Source organism: Tachyglossus aculeatus, chromosome 7, assembly GCF_015852505.1.
Source record: "Tachyglossus aculeatus isolate mTacAcu1 chromosome 7, mTacAcu1.pri, whole genome shotgun sequence".
NCBI classification, from domain to species: domain Eukaryota; kingdom Metazoa; phylum Chordata; class Mammalia; order Monotremata; family Tachyglossidae; genus Tachyglossus; species Tachyglossus aculeatus.
The window spans coordinates 39,531,743-39,549,722 of NC_052072.1; the positions used below are offsets into that span (position 1 = coordinate 39,531,743).

Consider the following 17,980-nt stretch of genomic DNA (forward strand, 5'->3'; position numbering starts at 1 on the left):
TAGAGACGGTCCCAATCAATCAATCAATCGCATTTATTGAGCACTTACTGTGCGCAGAGCACTGTACTAAGGTCCCAAGCCAACAGCGGGCTCACAGCCTAGAAGGGGGAGACAGACAACAAAACGAAACATATTAACAAAATAAAATAAATAGAATAGTAAATATGTACAAGTAAAATATAATAATAAATCTGTACAAACACATATACATGTTGTAGGGAGGGGAAGGAGGTAGAGCGGGGGGGTGGGGAGGGGGAGAGGAAGGAGGGTGCTCAGTCTGGGAAGGCCTCTTGGAGGAGGTGAGCTCTCAGTAGGGCTTTGAAGGGAGGAAGAGAGCTAGCTTGGCGGATGGGCAGAGGGAGGGCATTCCAGGCAGGGGGAGGATGTGGGCCGGGGGTCGATGGCGGGACAGGCGAGAACGAGGCACAGTGAGGAGATTAGCGGTGGAGGAGCGGAGGGTGCGGGCTGGGCAGTAGAAGGAGAGAAGGGAGGTGAGGTAGGAGGGGGCGAGGTGATGGACAGCCATGAAGCCGACAGTGAGGAGTTTTTGCTTGACGTTCTTGCGTCCTTACCGTCACTCAAGATGTTTTAAAAACACGATACTCGCTAAGATGTAAGGAGGCTGTTTCAGATTTCACTTTCTCCTTCATTCTTCATTAGATCACAGGTTTGGAAAACTGAGCCTCAAAAAATGCTTCCTAAAGGTCCGACTGCTATTAGCAGAGCAAATTCTTTCACCATACATCCAAATATTTCCCTAATTTCTTCCATAATTCAATCATTTATTGACCGCTTACTCTGTGCATCATGATGGTATTTGTTAAGCGCTTACTACGTGCCAAGCACTTTTCTAAGTATTGGGGTAGATACAAGGTAATCAGGTTGTCCCATGTGGGGCTCACAATCTTAATCCCCATTCTACAGATAAGGTAACTGAGGCACAGAGAAGTGAAGTGGCTTGCCCAAGGTCATACAGCAGACAAGTGGCAGAGCCAGGATTAGAATCCATGTCCTCTGACTCCCAAGCCCAAGTCTTTCCACTAAGCCACGCTGCTTCTGGAACCACAAGCAAAATGTCCATCTACTTTCCTTGTTTTCATTTTTAAGAAGCAACAAGAAGATTTTAATTACCATTAGGGCACTCCTGATTTCTTTGGCCTATTTTTTTTTCGGCTATTTTGTCCTCATTGGAGTGAAGAACGCCAAGTCTGGGTTTTCTGCATATTTAGAGACCTCTGTCTTGATGTTCCACTTGGAGAAAAGATAAAGTGTTTGTTACTCCTAGGACTGGGGACCGTACCCATTTCTCCCTCCAGCTTTGGCATAGCCCAAACCCATTCTTTTCCGATGCCATCTTCCCCAAATTGGAGTTGGCCGCAATAGGACTCAGGAGAAGGATCTGAGCTTCAGCTGGTCCCTTCCCCTGCTTCCTGGTGTGGTCTGACTGCCATCTGTTCCCTCTGCCCAAATCGATCAATCAATCAATCATATTTATTGAGCGCTTACTATGTGCAGAGCACTGTACTAAGCGCTTGGGAAGTACAAACTGGCAACATACAGAGACAGTCCCTACCCAACATTGGGCTCACAGTCTAAAAGGGGGAGACAGAGGAAAAAAAAAGCCAAACATACTAACAAAATAAAATAAATAGAATAGATATGTACAAGTAAAATAAATAAAGAGTAATAAATATGTACAAACATATATACATATATACAGGTGCTGTGGGGAAGGGAAGGAGGTAAGATGGGGGGGATGGAGAGGGGGACAACCCTTAGAGCTGAAATGAGATCTGGGGGTTCAGCTGCAATGAGGCTGGGGAGTTAGGTTTCCATCAATCAATCAATCAATCGTATTTATTGAGCGCTTACTGTGTGCAGAGCACTGTACTAAGCGCTTGGGAAGTACAAGTTGGCAACATATAGAGACAGTCCCTACCCAACAGTGGGCTCACAGTCTAAAAGGGGGAGACATAGAAAAAAAAGCCAAACATACTAACAAAATAAAATAGAATAGATATGTACAAGTAAAATAAATAAATAGAGTAATAAATATGTACAAACATATATACATATATACAGGTGCTGTGGGGAAGGGAAGGAGGCAAGATGGGGGGGATGGAGAGGGGGACAACCCTTAGAGCTGAAATGAGATCTGGGGGTTCAGCTGCAATGAGGCTGGGGAGTTAGGTTTCCGTCAATCAATCAATCAATCAATCAATCGTATTTATTGAGCGCTGTGTGCAGAGCACTGTACTAAGCGCTTGGGAAGTACAAGTTGGCAACATATAGAGACAGTCCCTACCCAACAGTGGGCTCACAGTCCCCCATAGATGTTGCACCACTGTATCCTCCACTTAGCTGAGGATTGGAAAGAGTAAGTACAGCTGCAACGGGGCCGGACAGAAGGAACAGTCCCTGTCTGGCTCCTCTCAGCTTGTGTTAATAATACCAATAATAATAATAATGATGGCATTTGTTAAGCACTTATGTGTCAAGCAGCATGGCGTAGTGGATAGAGCCGTGTGACCTTGGGCAAGTTATTTTACTTCTCTCTACCTCAGGAACCTCATCTGTAAAATAGGGATTGAGACTGTGAGCCCCACATGGGACAGGGACTATGCCAACCTGTTCTTCTTGTAACCACCCGAGCGCTTAGTACAGTGCTTAGCACAGAGTAAGCACTTAAATACCACAATTATTATTGTTATTTCTAAGTGTTGGGGTAGCTACAAGCTAATCAGGTTGCACACAGTCCTTGTCCCACACAGGGCTCAGTCTTAATCCCCATTTTGCAGATGAGGTAACTGAGGCCCAGAGAAATTAAGTGACTTGACCAAGGTCATACAGCAGATAAGTGGCAGAGCCGGGACTAGAATTCCCAGCATGAATAGGTCATGCTGCTTCCCAGGGCTAGTTCGGGGTTAGTTTTAGGCACAGGCAAAGCACATGGTCACCCAAGGGGGCCAAATTGAAGGATGCCTTCATCGCTAGCAAAGTACCCCTGAAGACCGAAATCCCACTGGCCTTATCTCTCTCGTCCTGAACCTTCAAATGTTGCCATGGGCAAGGCAGGGGTGAGGGAAGAAAGGTGTGTGAAGACTAAAGAGTGGAAACGCTCATTCATTCATTCAATCGCATTTATTGAGCGCTTACTGTGTGCAGAGCACTGTACTAAGCGCCTGGGAAGTACAAGTTGGCAACATATAGAGACGGTCCCTACCCAACAGCGGGCTCACAGTCTAGAAGGGGGAGACAGACAACAAAACACAATGCATTAACAAAATAAAACAAAACATATTAACAAAATAAATAGAATAGTAAATATGTACAAAAATCTACTGCTGCAGTAGCTGTGCCTTTAAAACTGCTCCTTTCCTGGGTCAAGCTTAGGGTTTCTGGATTCTGGAGCTGCCACCCCTTGGGAAGGGGTGACCTGATACGAAAAACTATTGCCATTTTTGCCCCTTTCATAGTACTGCCATATGCCCCATAATGGCAGAATTACTCCCATTATCCCCCAATCCCCGGTATCTTGGGAGTTGGGGGAAGGAATAGAGATCAATCTGGCTGCACTGGGAATCGAGGGAGGGAAGGGTTTTGAATACCGTCCCCTGTACCTCCAGCGTCTCAACCATTTTAATTGCCTGGCCCCCAGTCCCTTTCTGATTCCCACTTTCCACTCTATAGTTGGAGTTCAAGATCTTGGAAAGAACAATGTCTTCTCTACTCTCATCATCATCAATCGTATTTATTGAGCGCTTACTATGTGCAGAGCACTGTACTAAGCGCTTGGGAAGTACAAACTGGCAACATATAGAGACGGTCCCTACCCAACAGCGGGCTCACAGTACTCTCCTTGTGGCTTACCAAGTCTCTAGTATAACGACTTGCATATACACTCAACAAATGAACAAAAGACTAAAAGGATGGACGAATGAATGAACAAGGGAAGGGAATGGGGGAATACTGGGTTGGGATGGTCATCGCCTCTAGCTCATAACCTACAATGAAGAATTTAACTTGAGTGTTTTCTGAATCTGGGGGCTGGGAGAGCACAGTCAGACCCATCCCTTCCATGGACCCTCGGCACCGAACGATGCCTTTACTCCCTAATACTACTAAGAATTGGGGCTGGAATGGAGTCCACTAGTCATGGGCTCTGAATCTGTCTCCCAATCCTTGCTGTGACCAGGGAGGAAAAGAGTATGAAAGCACCAGGAATGACAGCAGGATTGGGGGGGACAAGGATGACTGAAGGGTATAGGAAGGAGACCTCTCTACTCTGGGCCTGATGTTTGGGGGATGTGGTCCTCAGAGGAGCAGAGGCCAGAATCCCTATTGCTCAGAAGCTTCAGGACAAGGACACTGATGTTGAATGGCTACTGTGGTGTACTTTTAGCATGTGTTACACCTCACTGATATCACCGTGCTTTCCCTGGTAATATATGAACATACACACACATGCACACACACAAGACAATGATGTAAAGCCAGAATAATATATTGAATAGTCTACTTTTTGTATTGAAATCCTGCTATTTTACCTAACAAATTATCTACATATACATTGCCATCATGCAGAGTTTTGAGACGTTTGACGAGCATATGTGAGGTAATTACTGGCAATCAGCTGGCTAATTATCCTATATTCTCCGGAGCTTTTGGTTCAGGAAGCTGGTACAAAATCACAGCAGCTGCAAAGCCATTTTATATACTTTATCTAGAGGTAGGACCCCTCCAGTCAGCTCCTTTTGGGCAGGGAACATGTCTACCAACAATGTTGTATTGTACTCTTCTAAACACCTACTATATTGCTCTGCACACAGAAAGAACACAATAAATACCGTTTACTGATTCTCTGTGGTGTTTTCCTGAGCTCTCTTAATCCAAGTCCATTTCAACTTTCTGGAATTTTACCACGTTTTGTTTATTCTTGCTAAATCTTCACTGTTTACATTATTAAGCCCATTCAAGTTCTTCCCAATTAGAGAGCATAAGCTATCCAGTTCTAGTTAGCAAGGGGCAGCAATATTTTTGAGCTTCTACAATGAAGAATTTAACATGAGTGTTTTCTCAAGTCCATTTCAACTTTCTGGAAGTTTACCACGTTTTGTTTATTCTTGCTAAATCTTCACTCTTTACATTATTAAGCCCATTCAAGTTCTTCCCAATTAGAGCACAAGCTACCCAGTTCTACTTAGCAAGGGGCAGCAATATTTTTGAGCTTCCACAATGAAGAATTTAACATGAGTGCTTTCTGATTTTTGAGCCGCAGACCGGACATGAGGGTTGAAGTGTTCAAACTCTGAATTTATTTGTCCTTCAATTACATCTGCATTCAATAAATACCTAGCTGTCCACAAAAATAACATGCTAAATCAGAGATGAGCAGTAATGGGAAGTTATAACTCTCAGGAGAACTGGTATCATTTGGAAAAAGTATGACTGGGCTACTGGATGGAACTTCAAGCAACATTTATACAGGGATTTAAGTTAAAACATTAATCTCTCTAAATAAATGCAAGAGTCTTTTTACATGTATAGAAGAGACACAGTGCAACATTGACTTTGAACAGTACCATTTACTTAACTCACAATTCCGAAAACTCTTTTTCCAAAATTGTCAGAACTATCTACCTTGACCCATCATATGTGGTAAATAATATAATCCGGTTTCCTTTTTCTCCTAAAGAAGATTTTTCACACTAAAAACACCAAGACATTCATTACACCTTCCAGCTGATGAGACACCTTTATGGATGGTTAAAAGATTTTAATTTTAATGACACCTACCATCTGTCCTTTTACTGATAAGAGCCAGTGAACACTACTGTAGAAGAAGCACCCTTCTTCTTAACATTGTTTCTTAGATTCGATAGAACAGTGAATTGAGACACTTCCTTGAACCCCGATGACCTAAATACCAATATTCACACAGGGCTCTTAAGTACAAGACATGAATTGGGACCTTTAAAAATTTTACCAAGTAAGAGCCATCATAATTTTAAGATAATCACCGGAAACTTTCCAGATCAAAGGAGAATTGCAAGGTTATTGATGGTATTATTATAAAAAAGTATTGGGGAAGAAATGCATAATTTAATCATATATTTTTGAAATGGAATATTCAGGAACAAGGAAACTGAGTTGAAGCATTCAGAATGTCATTCGGGGGATAGTTTAATCATAGAGAGTGAAATAACTGAAACAAAGGAAAAATACTGTAAGTAAAAAGGGGACCATTTCTTTGTTTAAAAATAAATGAGTTGCTCAAAGTTATACTGTTTGGGAAAGCTACGTGATTGATTCAGCTGACCATCACTGAATTATTTATATGTCACTAAACTTTTATAGTCAGGAACCACAAAGGGATGGTCTACATTATTCTAATTACGGAAAGCACTTCTGGTTTCTTATAGGCAAAAGAAATCTTTTTAAAAAAATATTTGAAATGTTTATTGGGGATATCCAATTCAAATTATGGCCAACTGACCACCCTTAATCCTTTTCATTTCTTGTTTACTATGCAATAGTTCTGTTAACAGAAAACCTCAGTCAAGGGGATGCGACCTAAAATAAATTCAAAATTGACCCAGATGAAACTATGAAATTAAAGAATAAAATATTGCTAATCTATTTTCTGAACCATATTTTCACTCTGGTGGCAACGTTTTAAGTCCATTTTTAGGATAATTGAATATTTATGTTGTTCAATGATTTCCTGCTAGTTCCCTCTCACACAGATACTTTAAAGTGAATAATAATCAAATCAAACTTCAATATACAGCATTGCAGATATAAACATATAGCTTGAAGGGTATTATCTTTATGTACAATGATAACATTTTCATTTCAGATACCCAGTGTTATTTTCTGGCAAAGAAACTGGTATTGAGACAAACTGTTTCACGATTTCGATGAAGCAGTGGCACAGCAAAGAGAAGGTAAAGCATCATCCTCAAGGACAGAACTTAATGGTGCACCACAGATAATCACCCAGTCTCATTTAAACACAATAAAAATAAGGTTTTAATATCATTTTCTCTGTTTTTAATTCAAACTGCAGCTTGATTTCAAAGTTCCCATCCCACACAAGAAATTACTTTCCTCCCACGACTTCATAGGGTGTTTAGAAAGGAGGGAAGTCAGGAAGGAGGAGACAGGCCAAAGGAATTTTAAGGAGTCATCTTTGTTCAATGTGTTCAGACAGGCAACTGTGTTTACTGGTAAGGACTCTGTGAAAATAAAAAAAAGTATATAATAAAGTTAGACACTAACGATAGACAAGCTTAAAATGCTTTTTATACTGCTATATACTACAAAAAATGATGAGGCAAAATGGCCTAATGTAAAGGGCATGAAACTTGGGAGTCAGGAGACTTGGACTCCAGTTCTGGCTCTGTCACTTGCCTGATGTGTGACCTTGGGCAAGTCACTTAGTTTCTTTGTACCTCAGTTTCCTAAATGTGCAAAATGGGGATATGTTTTCCCTCGCAGACTATGAGCGCCATTTGGGACAGGGACTGTGTCTGAAGCACGGGAAGCAAGCGTGGCCTAGTGGAAAGAGCACGGGCTAGGGAGTTAGAGGTTATGGGTTCTAATCCTGGCTCTGTGACACTTGTCAGCTGTGTGACTCTGGGCAAGTCGCTTAACTTCTCTGTGCCTCAGTGACCTCACCTGTAAAATGGGGATTAAGACTGGGAGTCCCACATGGGACAACCTGATAACCTTGTATCTACTCCAGCACTTAGAACAGTGCTTGGCACATAGTAAGTGCTTAACAAATGCCATCATCATTATTATCATTATTATAAGACTATCCTCCCTCTTTCTAGCCCAGCTTTTAGCATACTGCCCTACACTTGGTAAAATGTTTAATAGCGTTATTGATAATAAGATGAGATTGTGTAAATTAATTCCTTTGATCTGAATGCTGATTTACTGTACCTCACCACTGGATACTAGTCTGACTCTGGGATATCATTTATAATGTAAAATTTCTTTCAAATCATCCCAATGCATGTCTCTCCCCTCCAAAAAGGAAAGGCAACTGCTAAACAAAAAGATAAGACATGGTGTGTGTATTGACCCTAGTCGGTGAAGATTATGGACTCAAAAGATAAACTTGGAACTGAACTTGAACAGAGTTGTAAGCTCCACTTAGTTTTGCTTTCAAAGTGCATGGGAATCTACCAAAACCCCTGCACTACTGCAAGAAATAGACTTCACTCATTAACTGGTTTAGCAAACAACAGTTTCAAAGGCACTTCCTTTTGAAGGCCTTCATAAAAACAGTGACTATTTGTGGAGAAGCTCCTTAAATCTACCTTTACAATGCGCACCTCAATGGAAAATCTATGAAGACAGGACACAGTTTGGGGTTGGTAGGGAATTACACGCGTTCCTTTCATATATTTTCTCAGACAACCCAAAGGCAGGCAGGCTTAATTCCCCCTTTATAACTACTCCATAACTGAAAGTCATCTTTAGCCAATTACCAAGGCACTCACACTTTTTTTTTTGGTTAAAAAAAGTCAGAACCCCAAAGATCTAGGAAAGTATTAGCGATTTATGTTTCGGTAGTTTCAACAGCACAACAGGTTAAACACTGTACACACTAAGTGAGATTTAGTACCTCCTATAAAAAAACTTGGTAAACAAATATGCGTTACGCCAATGTACATATATTTTTAATAGTGTTTTTGCAGCTGTACCTTTTGGATTTTTTTTAATGAAAATCAGTGGCAAAGTGACAAGACAAGCATAATTTACCACTTTTACGAACTACATGAGTGAAAGAAAAAAGCAACTGTTACAGCTTGCCTCTTGTATTTTATCACTGCATTACTCAACCAAATGTCACTGTTAATTTAAATGTGTTTTGGACGACAGATTTGTTTGTGAGAAAGCAATTATGGTAACCAAAGTGACAATAAAAATTTAACATTCGTGCCTTAGTTTCAAAAGCTATGGTAATTAGAATTAGTACCTTCAAAATTAATAAAGTCAAGGAGGTAAGGGGAAGTACCATGATACTGTGAAAATACTCCATCTCTAGTGATACTACAAAGGTGGTAATTAGATATAAAAATGCACATTACCTGCTTAGACGATTTATTTCTCCTGATGGAGAGCTTCAATAAAACATTCAAGTTTTTCCTGTATTTCTCTAACTTTTTCTGGAAAGAGAGACCACAAAATGTTTGAATTAAGAGTCAGTTCTTTAAAGACTTGGTTGTTTCAATTCCTGTATTTAAAGATGATGAAATTACTGTGAAATCATGTCTTCCATATTGTACAGATTTCAAAAACTTTATTTTGTAAAATGACACAAAATTGCATTGTATTTTAACAGATACTCCATTTCTAGCACCTACAATTTCTAGATAGAAGACATCCTCCAACAAATGTGAATAAATATTTTGAATTCCCAAATTTCCTGACAGGAAATGCATGCAATAACAATTACTATTCCGAATTTCTTTAAAAATAAGTCTATAGCAATAAATGTGAAATTGGTATAAAAGTATATATTCTTATTTAGGAATAGCTAAATTTGAAACAACTCATATTTCACTATACAGTTAGCACCTATGCACTTGGATTGGTACACTTAAGCACTTTGATACTCACTGCATATATACTTACACTCTATTTCCCTTATTAACATCTGTTTCCCCCAGTAGACTGTAAGCTTCTTGTAGGTAGGATACCTCTACACATAGTAAACCCTCAGGATATAAAACTGACATACTGATTGCATGTCTACAAACTCAGTTGTATTGTTCTTTCCCAAGACCTTAGTACAGTGCTCTGTACTAAGTACTCAGTACTAGATATCACGGGTTAATTTCAACTACTTCATGTATGTTTGAACTACTGGATAAATAATATTTTATAATTTTAATTACGTATTACACACAATTATATTTAAACCACTTATATGTAAGTCTCTTCTTTACTCGAATTCATCAATTATAAGGGTTTTCAAAAAGTTTTATCGAAACGAAGGTTAAACTTTATTATTCAAACTGTCAACCCACGGCCATTTCTAAAAACACAAATGACCGGAAGAGAGACTACTGGATAAATAATATTTTATAATTTTAATTACGTACTACACACAATTATATTTAAACCACTTATACGTAAGTCCCTTCTTTACTCGAATTCATCAATTATAAGGGTTTTCAAAAAGTTTTAGCAAAACGCAGGTTAAACTTTATTATTCAAACTGTCAACCCACGGCCATTTCTAAAAACACAAATGACCGGGGAAGAGAGAACTACTGGATAAATAACATTTTAGAATTTTAATTAGGTATTACACACAATTATATTTAAACCACTTATACCTAAGTCTCTTCTTTACTCGAATTCATTAATTATAAGGGTTTTCATAAAGTTTTATCAAAACGCAGGTTAAACTTTATTACTCAAACTGTCAACCCACGGCCATTTCTAAAAGCACAAATGACAGGGGAAGAGAGAACTACTGGATAAATAATATTTTATAATTTTAATTACGTATTACACACAATTATAGTTAAACCACTTATACGTAAGTCTCTTCTTTACTCGAATTCATCAATTATAAGGGTTTTCAAAAAGTTTTATCGAAACGCAGGTTGAACTTTATTATTCAATCTGTCAACCCACGGCCATTTCTAAAAACACAAATGACAGGGGAAGAGAGAACTACTGGATAAATAATATTTTATAATTTTAATTACGTATTACACACAATTATAGTTAAACCACTTATACGTAAGTCTCTTCTTTACTCGAATTCATCAATTATAAGGGTTTTCAAAAAGTTTTATCGAAACGCAGGCTAAACTTTATTATTCAAACTGTCAACCCACGGCCATTTCTAAAAACACAAATGACAGGGGAAGAGAGACTACTGGATAAATAATATTTTATAATTTTAATTACGTATTACACACAATTATATTTAAACCACTTATACGTAAGTCTCTACTCGAACTCATCAATTATAAGGGTTTTCAAAAAGTTTTATCGAAACGCAGGCTAAACTTTATTATTCAAACTGTCAACCCACGGCCATTTCTAAAAACACAGATGACAGGGGAAGAGAGAGAAATGGGGTATGCTAAATAATGTAGAACAATATAAAAATTCAGAAGCAGAATTATAAAACTACAATCCTATTTTGTTATTTCACGATCCGTAAATTCTGTGGATGGCAATGGTGGAAATGTGGAATAATTTTATATCCACACCAAGACCAGTCAGCTGACCGAGCTTTCCTCTTCTGCCCTGTCAATGACCTCCACGGCTCAGCTGGAGGGATTACTTGGGGAAAGTCAAACTGGAAAATAAAGCAATTTTAAGTCACAGGAAACTCTTCTGAACAACTGTGCTGGAAAAGTAAAACTGAGAAAAATGGACATGCTTCTGTACGGTCCAAAAAACTGAACCCAAATTTCTTAAGATTCATTTTGTTTTGATAGGTCTAATAATCCGTTAAAAAGAAGTCACGGAAATTAGGCCACGCAGTGCTGTTTTCCAAAATACAACTGCAAATACTCTGCCCTCAACTACTTACATTTGAAGACCACTGCACGGAGAGACTGTCTTCAGACAACAGTGACAAGGAGGAGATGTAGAGTCACGGAAAACATAGTTAAGGAGGCAATTAATATGACAACAAAGCTGTTTTGAAGCAATTTTTGTGAAATTTATTTTGATTTTTTCCCTTCTGCATGGAAGACTATTATTATGGCTACAATACTTTGCTTTAAAGGTCAGAATAAATGGTTTTAATCTAATCAATCATATTTATTGAGCGCATACTGTGTGCAAAGCACTGTACTAAGCGCTTGGGAAGTACAAGTTAGCAACATCTAGAGACGGTCCCTACCCAACAGTGGGCTCACAGTCTAAAAATGGCTTAGAGACACATATGAACTTGATAAAATACATGAAAAATGACATTTTCAATGAGAACACTTACCATTTTGATCTTTTGATTATTTTGTTAGAGGCCCCATTACAATTATTAGATGGCTGCATGTGAAAACTACAGTTTTTATATATGTGGTTTAGAGAACTGGGCTTCAGAAATCTCTAGAAACACTTCCTCAGTGTTTATAAAGGAGCTTATGGCCTGGAGGACTAGAGTCTAGTGGGCAGGGAATGTAACTACCAACTCTGTTACACTGTACTTTCAAGCGCTTAGTACAGTGCTCAAGAGCTCAATAAATAGGACTGATTGAAGGGTACAAGGTGAACTTTCAAGTTCACCAACGCACGAGTAAAAACCAGCGTGGAAATAGTTTCATCCATCAATCAAACATATTCATTGAGTGCTTACTGTGTGCAGAGTACTGTACTAAGCGCTCAGGAGCGTACAATATAACAGAGTTGGAAGTCACATTCCCTGCTCACCATAGAGGGGGAGATATTAATACTAATTAATACTAATCAGCATTAGCAATTAGCATTAATTATATCAATATCACTAACATATCATTTATTTATTTATTTATTTGACTTGCACATATCTATTCTATTTTATTTTGTAGTATGTTTGGTTTTGTCTCCCCCTTTTAGACTGTGAGCCCACTGTTGGGTAGGGACTGTCTCTATATGTTGCCAATTTGTACTTCCCAGGCGCTTAGTACAGTGCTCTGCACACAGTAAGCGCTCAATAAATACGATTGATGATGATGATGATGATAGCATTATTAATTTATATCCGCATATATTTTATACACGATAAAATATAGTAATAATGTTTATTATTATATAACGTGCTATGTATTTACTATATTAGTATATTATATATAAGTGGCAGTAATCACTAGTATTACTGCTAATACTAATTAATACTAATAAATACACCATGGATGTATTCATAACCGCTGTAGGGATTATTCGTGATTATTCTATTTCTTCTCGATAACGGCAAAGAACGTTGTGCATCCGATGAGTTAGCTAATGGATTTTACTTTTGCACCAGTTTAGGCTGAAATTAATAAATTCACGGTATTTATGGAGGCAATGGTAAACCACTTGGGTATTTTTCCCAAGAAAACTTTATGGATACACTACCAGAACGGCTGCAGATGGAGGTGGGGCGTTCTGGGAGAGATGTACCCATGGCGTCGCTCTGGGGCAGAGCCGACTAGAAAGCATAAGACAACAAAACGAGCACTTGTACGCAAAGGACTGCAATTAATCTATGGCATTTATTTGGCACTTACTGGGTGCAGAGCATTGTACTAACTGCTTGGAAAACATAGTTCTGATTTCATATTGTACTTGAAAAATGTAACTCAAATGCCTTTTCAAATGGGGGTACAAAAGGTACCCACCACCTTATGAAATTCAGCTATTTCCAGGAGTCTCAGTACGGCGATAAACTGGCAATATTATTGGCTTTGGTGAAAGCGTGATGATTGGTCTATATGAAATGACAGTGTTAGATATTCAATCGCACTTATTGAGTGCTTACGTATATATTGAGTGCTCAATCAATCAATCAATCGTATTTATTGAGCACTTACTATGTGCAGAGCACTGTACTAAGTGCTTGGGAAGTACAAGCTGGCAACATATAGAGACAGTCCCTACCCAACAGTGGGCTCACAGTCTAAAAGGGGGAGACAGAGAACAAAACCAAACATACAAACAAAATAAAATAAATAGAATAGATACGAACAAGTAAAATAAATAAATAGAGTAATAAATATGTACAAACATATATACATAAATACAGGTGCTCACTTATTAAGCGCTTGGAAAGTACAATTTGGCAGCAGACAGAGAAAATCCCTACCCAACAATGGTTTTATTTATTTGTATTGATGTCTCTCTCCCCCTCCTTTATTCATTCATTCATTCTATCGTATTTACTGAGCGCTTACTGTATGCACAGCACTATACTAAGCGACTGGAAAGTACAATTCAGCAGCAAAGAAAGACAATCCCTGCCCGCAATGGGCTCACAGTCTAGAAGGGGGGAGACAAACATCAGAACAAGTAAACAGGCACCAGTAGAATTAATAGAGAGAGAATTAGAGATATATATTCACATTAGAACAAATAAAACAGGTATTAATATAAATAGAATTATAGATTTGTACATATATACACAAGTGCTGTGGGGCAGAGAGTGGGGTAGAGCAAAGGGAGCAAGTCGGGGCGATGGGGAGGGGGAGCTGAGGGAAAGGGGGGCTCAGTCTGGGAAGGCCTACTGGAGGAGGTGAGGTTTCAGTAGGGCTTTGAAGGGGGAATTAATATAATTAATTGAAGGGGGAAGGGGGGAAGAGAGCTAGTTTGGTGGATGTGTGGAGGGAGGACATTCCAGGCCAGGGGGAGGACGTGGGCCGGGGGTCGATGGCGGGACAGGCGAGAACGAGGCACAGTGAGGAGGTTAGCAGCAGCAGAGGAGCAGAGTTTGTGGGCTGGGACACGGAAGGAGAGAAGGGAGGTGAGGTAGGAGGGGGCAAGGTGAGGTGGCAGTGGTTATCACTTGAAGTGTTGTGATTATTACTGATGTTGTGATTGTTATTACGATTATTCTGCATCTATCCTTCAGGAGGCCTTCCCAGACTGACCCCCTTCCTTCCTCTCCCCCTCGCCCCCCTCTCCATCCCCCCATCTTACCTCCTTCCCTTCCCCACAGCACCTGTATATATGTATATATGTTTGTACATATTTATTATTCTATTTATTTATTTATTTTACTTGTACATTTCTATTCTATTTATTTCACTTTGTTAGTATGTTTGGTTTTGTTCTCTGTCTCCCCCTTTTAGACTGTGAGCCCACTGTTGGGTAGGGACTGCCTCTATATGTTGCCAACTTGTACTTCCCAAGCGCTTAGTACAGTGCTCTGCACACAGTAAGCGCTCAATAAATACGACATTGATCTACCTAATTTTATTTATAATAATAATGATAATGATGGTATTTGTTATGTGCTTACTATGTGCTAGGCACTGTCCTAAGAACTAGGGTAGATACAAGCAAATCGAGTTGGACAAAGTCACTGTCCCATTTGGGGCTCGCTGTCTCAATCCCCACTCCACAGATGACGCAACTGAGGCACAGAAAAGTGCAGTGATCTTTCCAAGATCACAGAGCATCCCTTTGCTCTTCCCCGACAGACTGATGGATGGACAGATGGACGAACAGACGGACAGATAGATGGTCAGTCGGATGGACAGATGGGCGAGCAGATGGATTTCAGTGTCCTACACTGGAACTTCTCTGGTTTTCTGTAATATCCCATAGTCAATGACTTTTCAAGCAGCATAATTGTGTTTAGTTTACTATGACATTAGAAATGATCTTCACCAGAATGTGTGTGCAGTTAATTTAGCAAATTCTCTTTGGATTGTTAAATATTAGATTTACACATGGTTGAATGTCTAAATAACTATAGCACCTATAATTTTTGACAGTCACCCTAATTAACCAATTACACCTGATCAGGAACACCATACCACATCCATGTTTGGTGTATGAACAAGTCTACATGCAATGAATACTCATTCTACATTTAATTTCCTCAATGTTTACATAAAAGATGAACTACTGAATACATGTATTCATTATGCTTCCTAATCAGGGCATGAATATTACCATAATCCTCCCTCTATACTTTCGCTATTGCTGAAAGAACTTATTTTTTCAGATAACTTGACACCCATTCATACTTAGGATCCTTTTATCGTCACATGAAATGAAACTGCTATCCTCATTTTATTTTTATTAATCCTCGGATATAAGCTCAACTAAGCCTCAAAAACATACTAATTGATCTGTAATTAGGTTCTGAATACAGAAAAGCCAGACCAAGAGATGCTTTATTTTGGAGTTAAGAATACTTTAGGTTGGTGCAAATGGAAGAAAAATCACAAATCCTTAGTTTTGAGTAGGTAATTTGGAGTAAAACTTTATAGTTCTTTAGTTTTATTGGCTGGGGGTGGGGAAGATAGAAAACTTAGGTGAATAATTACACTTTCAGTGCTATAGCTAGTCTTTTTCCTGGTCAAGATGGGCTTAACCACAGTGACAGCTATTTTAGAATAACTCCTTAGTTTAAAGAAGCATTGATGTGCCAAGGTAAATGGCTTGCAAATTAGAAATCGGCATTAAAAATAAGTGGCTTTCTATTTGATTTATGAAGCATGTACTACGCTACACAGAAGGCGCTTAGGTGCCAAAGGAAAGGAATTGGTCTAGGACTCTTTTAAAGTTGAAGTTTCCTTAAAATACAAAAGAATGATCCCTGCCAATTTTTCACTCTTCTAAACCAAGATTCAATGTTTTCAAAACAATTTAAAGTAGTATTTTTGACATATTCTATTTAAGACAGTGCAGAAAGCATATGCTTCACTTAAAAAAAAAACCCTTAAATCTTTAAAAGCACTTTATTTGCATAGGCAAATAATTCTACTCACGGGCTTACTAATAAGGAAGTTACAGCAAGGACAATTTTGCAGAGATGTCTGAAAGTAGTTAAAATGATTCCTATCTTTCAACTCAATGTACTGTACTCACTCTTTGGAATTTCTGCAAGTATTTCACCTTGCCTCTGGTTAAAACAAATGATAATTTTCCCTGCTGGTTGAACTCTTCTGCTCCTACATTGAGAGATATTTTTTGCCTCCAGACAACGGGTTCTTAAGGTACCAATATCATAGAGTTTCGAGAAAAGGCTGCCTTCTCAGGACTAAAAAAAAGTATTTGCTTCTATGAATCCCAGAAGGTTCCTTACTCTAGGTAGGGAAAAATAAAATCCCTTCTTCCAGTGAATTTCTAGCCCACCCAATGAGATAAATGACTCTCAGAGAACGATAATCTGGCTGACAATATAGTACAGAATCAATTTAATATGCAGCAGCAAAAAAAGGAAAAGTTGTGATTTTCAACAGTCAACGTGATCAACTTTTCAATACTAAAAAAAGTTAGTTTTTTAAACATCACTTGTATCTATAACCACTTGGCTGCATCTGTAGACTCTGAACTGGAGAACTGAAATGCGGTAGTTATACCGACACCCAAATGTAAATTCAATACTTCAGAGAAAAATGACTTTTGCTTTCTGTAATCATCTTTTTTTTAAAAAAAAGAGAGACGTTATGTTGTGTTCAGACACTTATTTACTCTTCCAAAAACTGAGCAGGACAGACTAGAAAGCTACTCCGTGCAAACAAAAGTGATAAAAACCACATTAACATCTTCTGCGTGACACCATTTGGAAAGACTAAAAGACTATATTTATAGATGATCAGTGAAGGGTCATGTCCCACTGAAGGGAAAAAAAAAAACATTCTTGAAATGATCCACTTTTCCCCCTTTCTTTCCCGTGCCATATTTTCCTCTGGATGTAGCCGACGGTAAAGTTAAAACTTTTTAAGAAAAGGAAAGCCACCCAGGCAGCCTTTAAAGAGATAGAGGCCATCATTTATCACCTGCGAAGACAGATTTATAAGAGGGCCCCCTCCGTTCCTTTAAGACTGCAAAACAGATGGGAAGTGAATGGATAGTCAATGGGTCAAGAAAAAACATGGGAGGTGCTGCTTGTCTGCTGCATGTATGTTCCCAGCGTAAGAAAGAGGTCAAGATTGTAACCGCATGGATGGGTGCGGGAAAGAGCCTTTCTTCAAGCTGTTACAAAGACAAACGTTGTTCCTCATCCTGCTGTCAAACTGCTCTAAATATTGGTTTGTCAAAAGATTTTCGGTGGCCAAGGCTTTAAAAAAAAAAAAGACATAGCAAAAGGATGACTCATGTGACTGATTCTTAAACAGTCATTAATGTAATCAAAAGTGGACTGAAATACCATGAGACGAAGTATATTTCTGATTTATTTGGGACAAATTATTGAAAAACAAGGAACTTCTATAAAATTTGCCTTACAACGAATTCACAGATTTCTAGACTGCGACCCTGTTGTTGGGTAGGGACCGTCTGCATATGTTGCCCACTTGTACTTC

General features: G+C 38.8%; 1 protein-coding gene across 4 annotated transcripts in view; it reads right to left on the reverse strand.

Annotated features, from left to right (window-relative positions):
* Positions 1–5,292: 5,292 nt before the first annotated feature.
* Positions 5,293–17,980, reverse strand: part of OPA1 (OPA1 mitochondrial dynamin like GTPase) — a 75,985-nt gene continuing 63,297 nt past the window's right edge. For all 4 annotated transcript variants that reach the window (XM_038748818.1, XM_038748817.1, XM_038748820.1 and 1 more), the window contains 2 exons: positions 9,105–9,182; positions 5,293–7,238 (listed from right to left, as the gene is read on the reverse strand). In XM_038748818.1, coding sequence (XP_038604746.1) covers positions 9,118–9,182 — 65 coding nt within the window. In that variant the 3' untranslated portion in view covers positions 5,293–7,238; positions 9,105–9,117. The remainder of the gene's footprint in view (positions 7,239–9,104; positions 9,183–17,980) is intronic.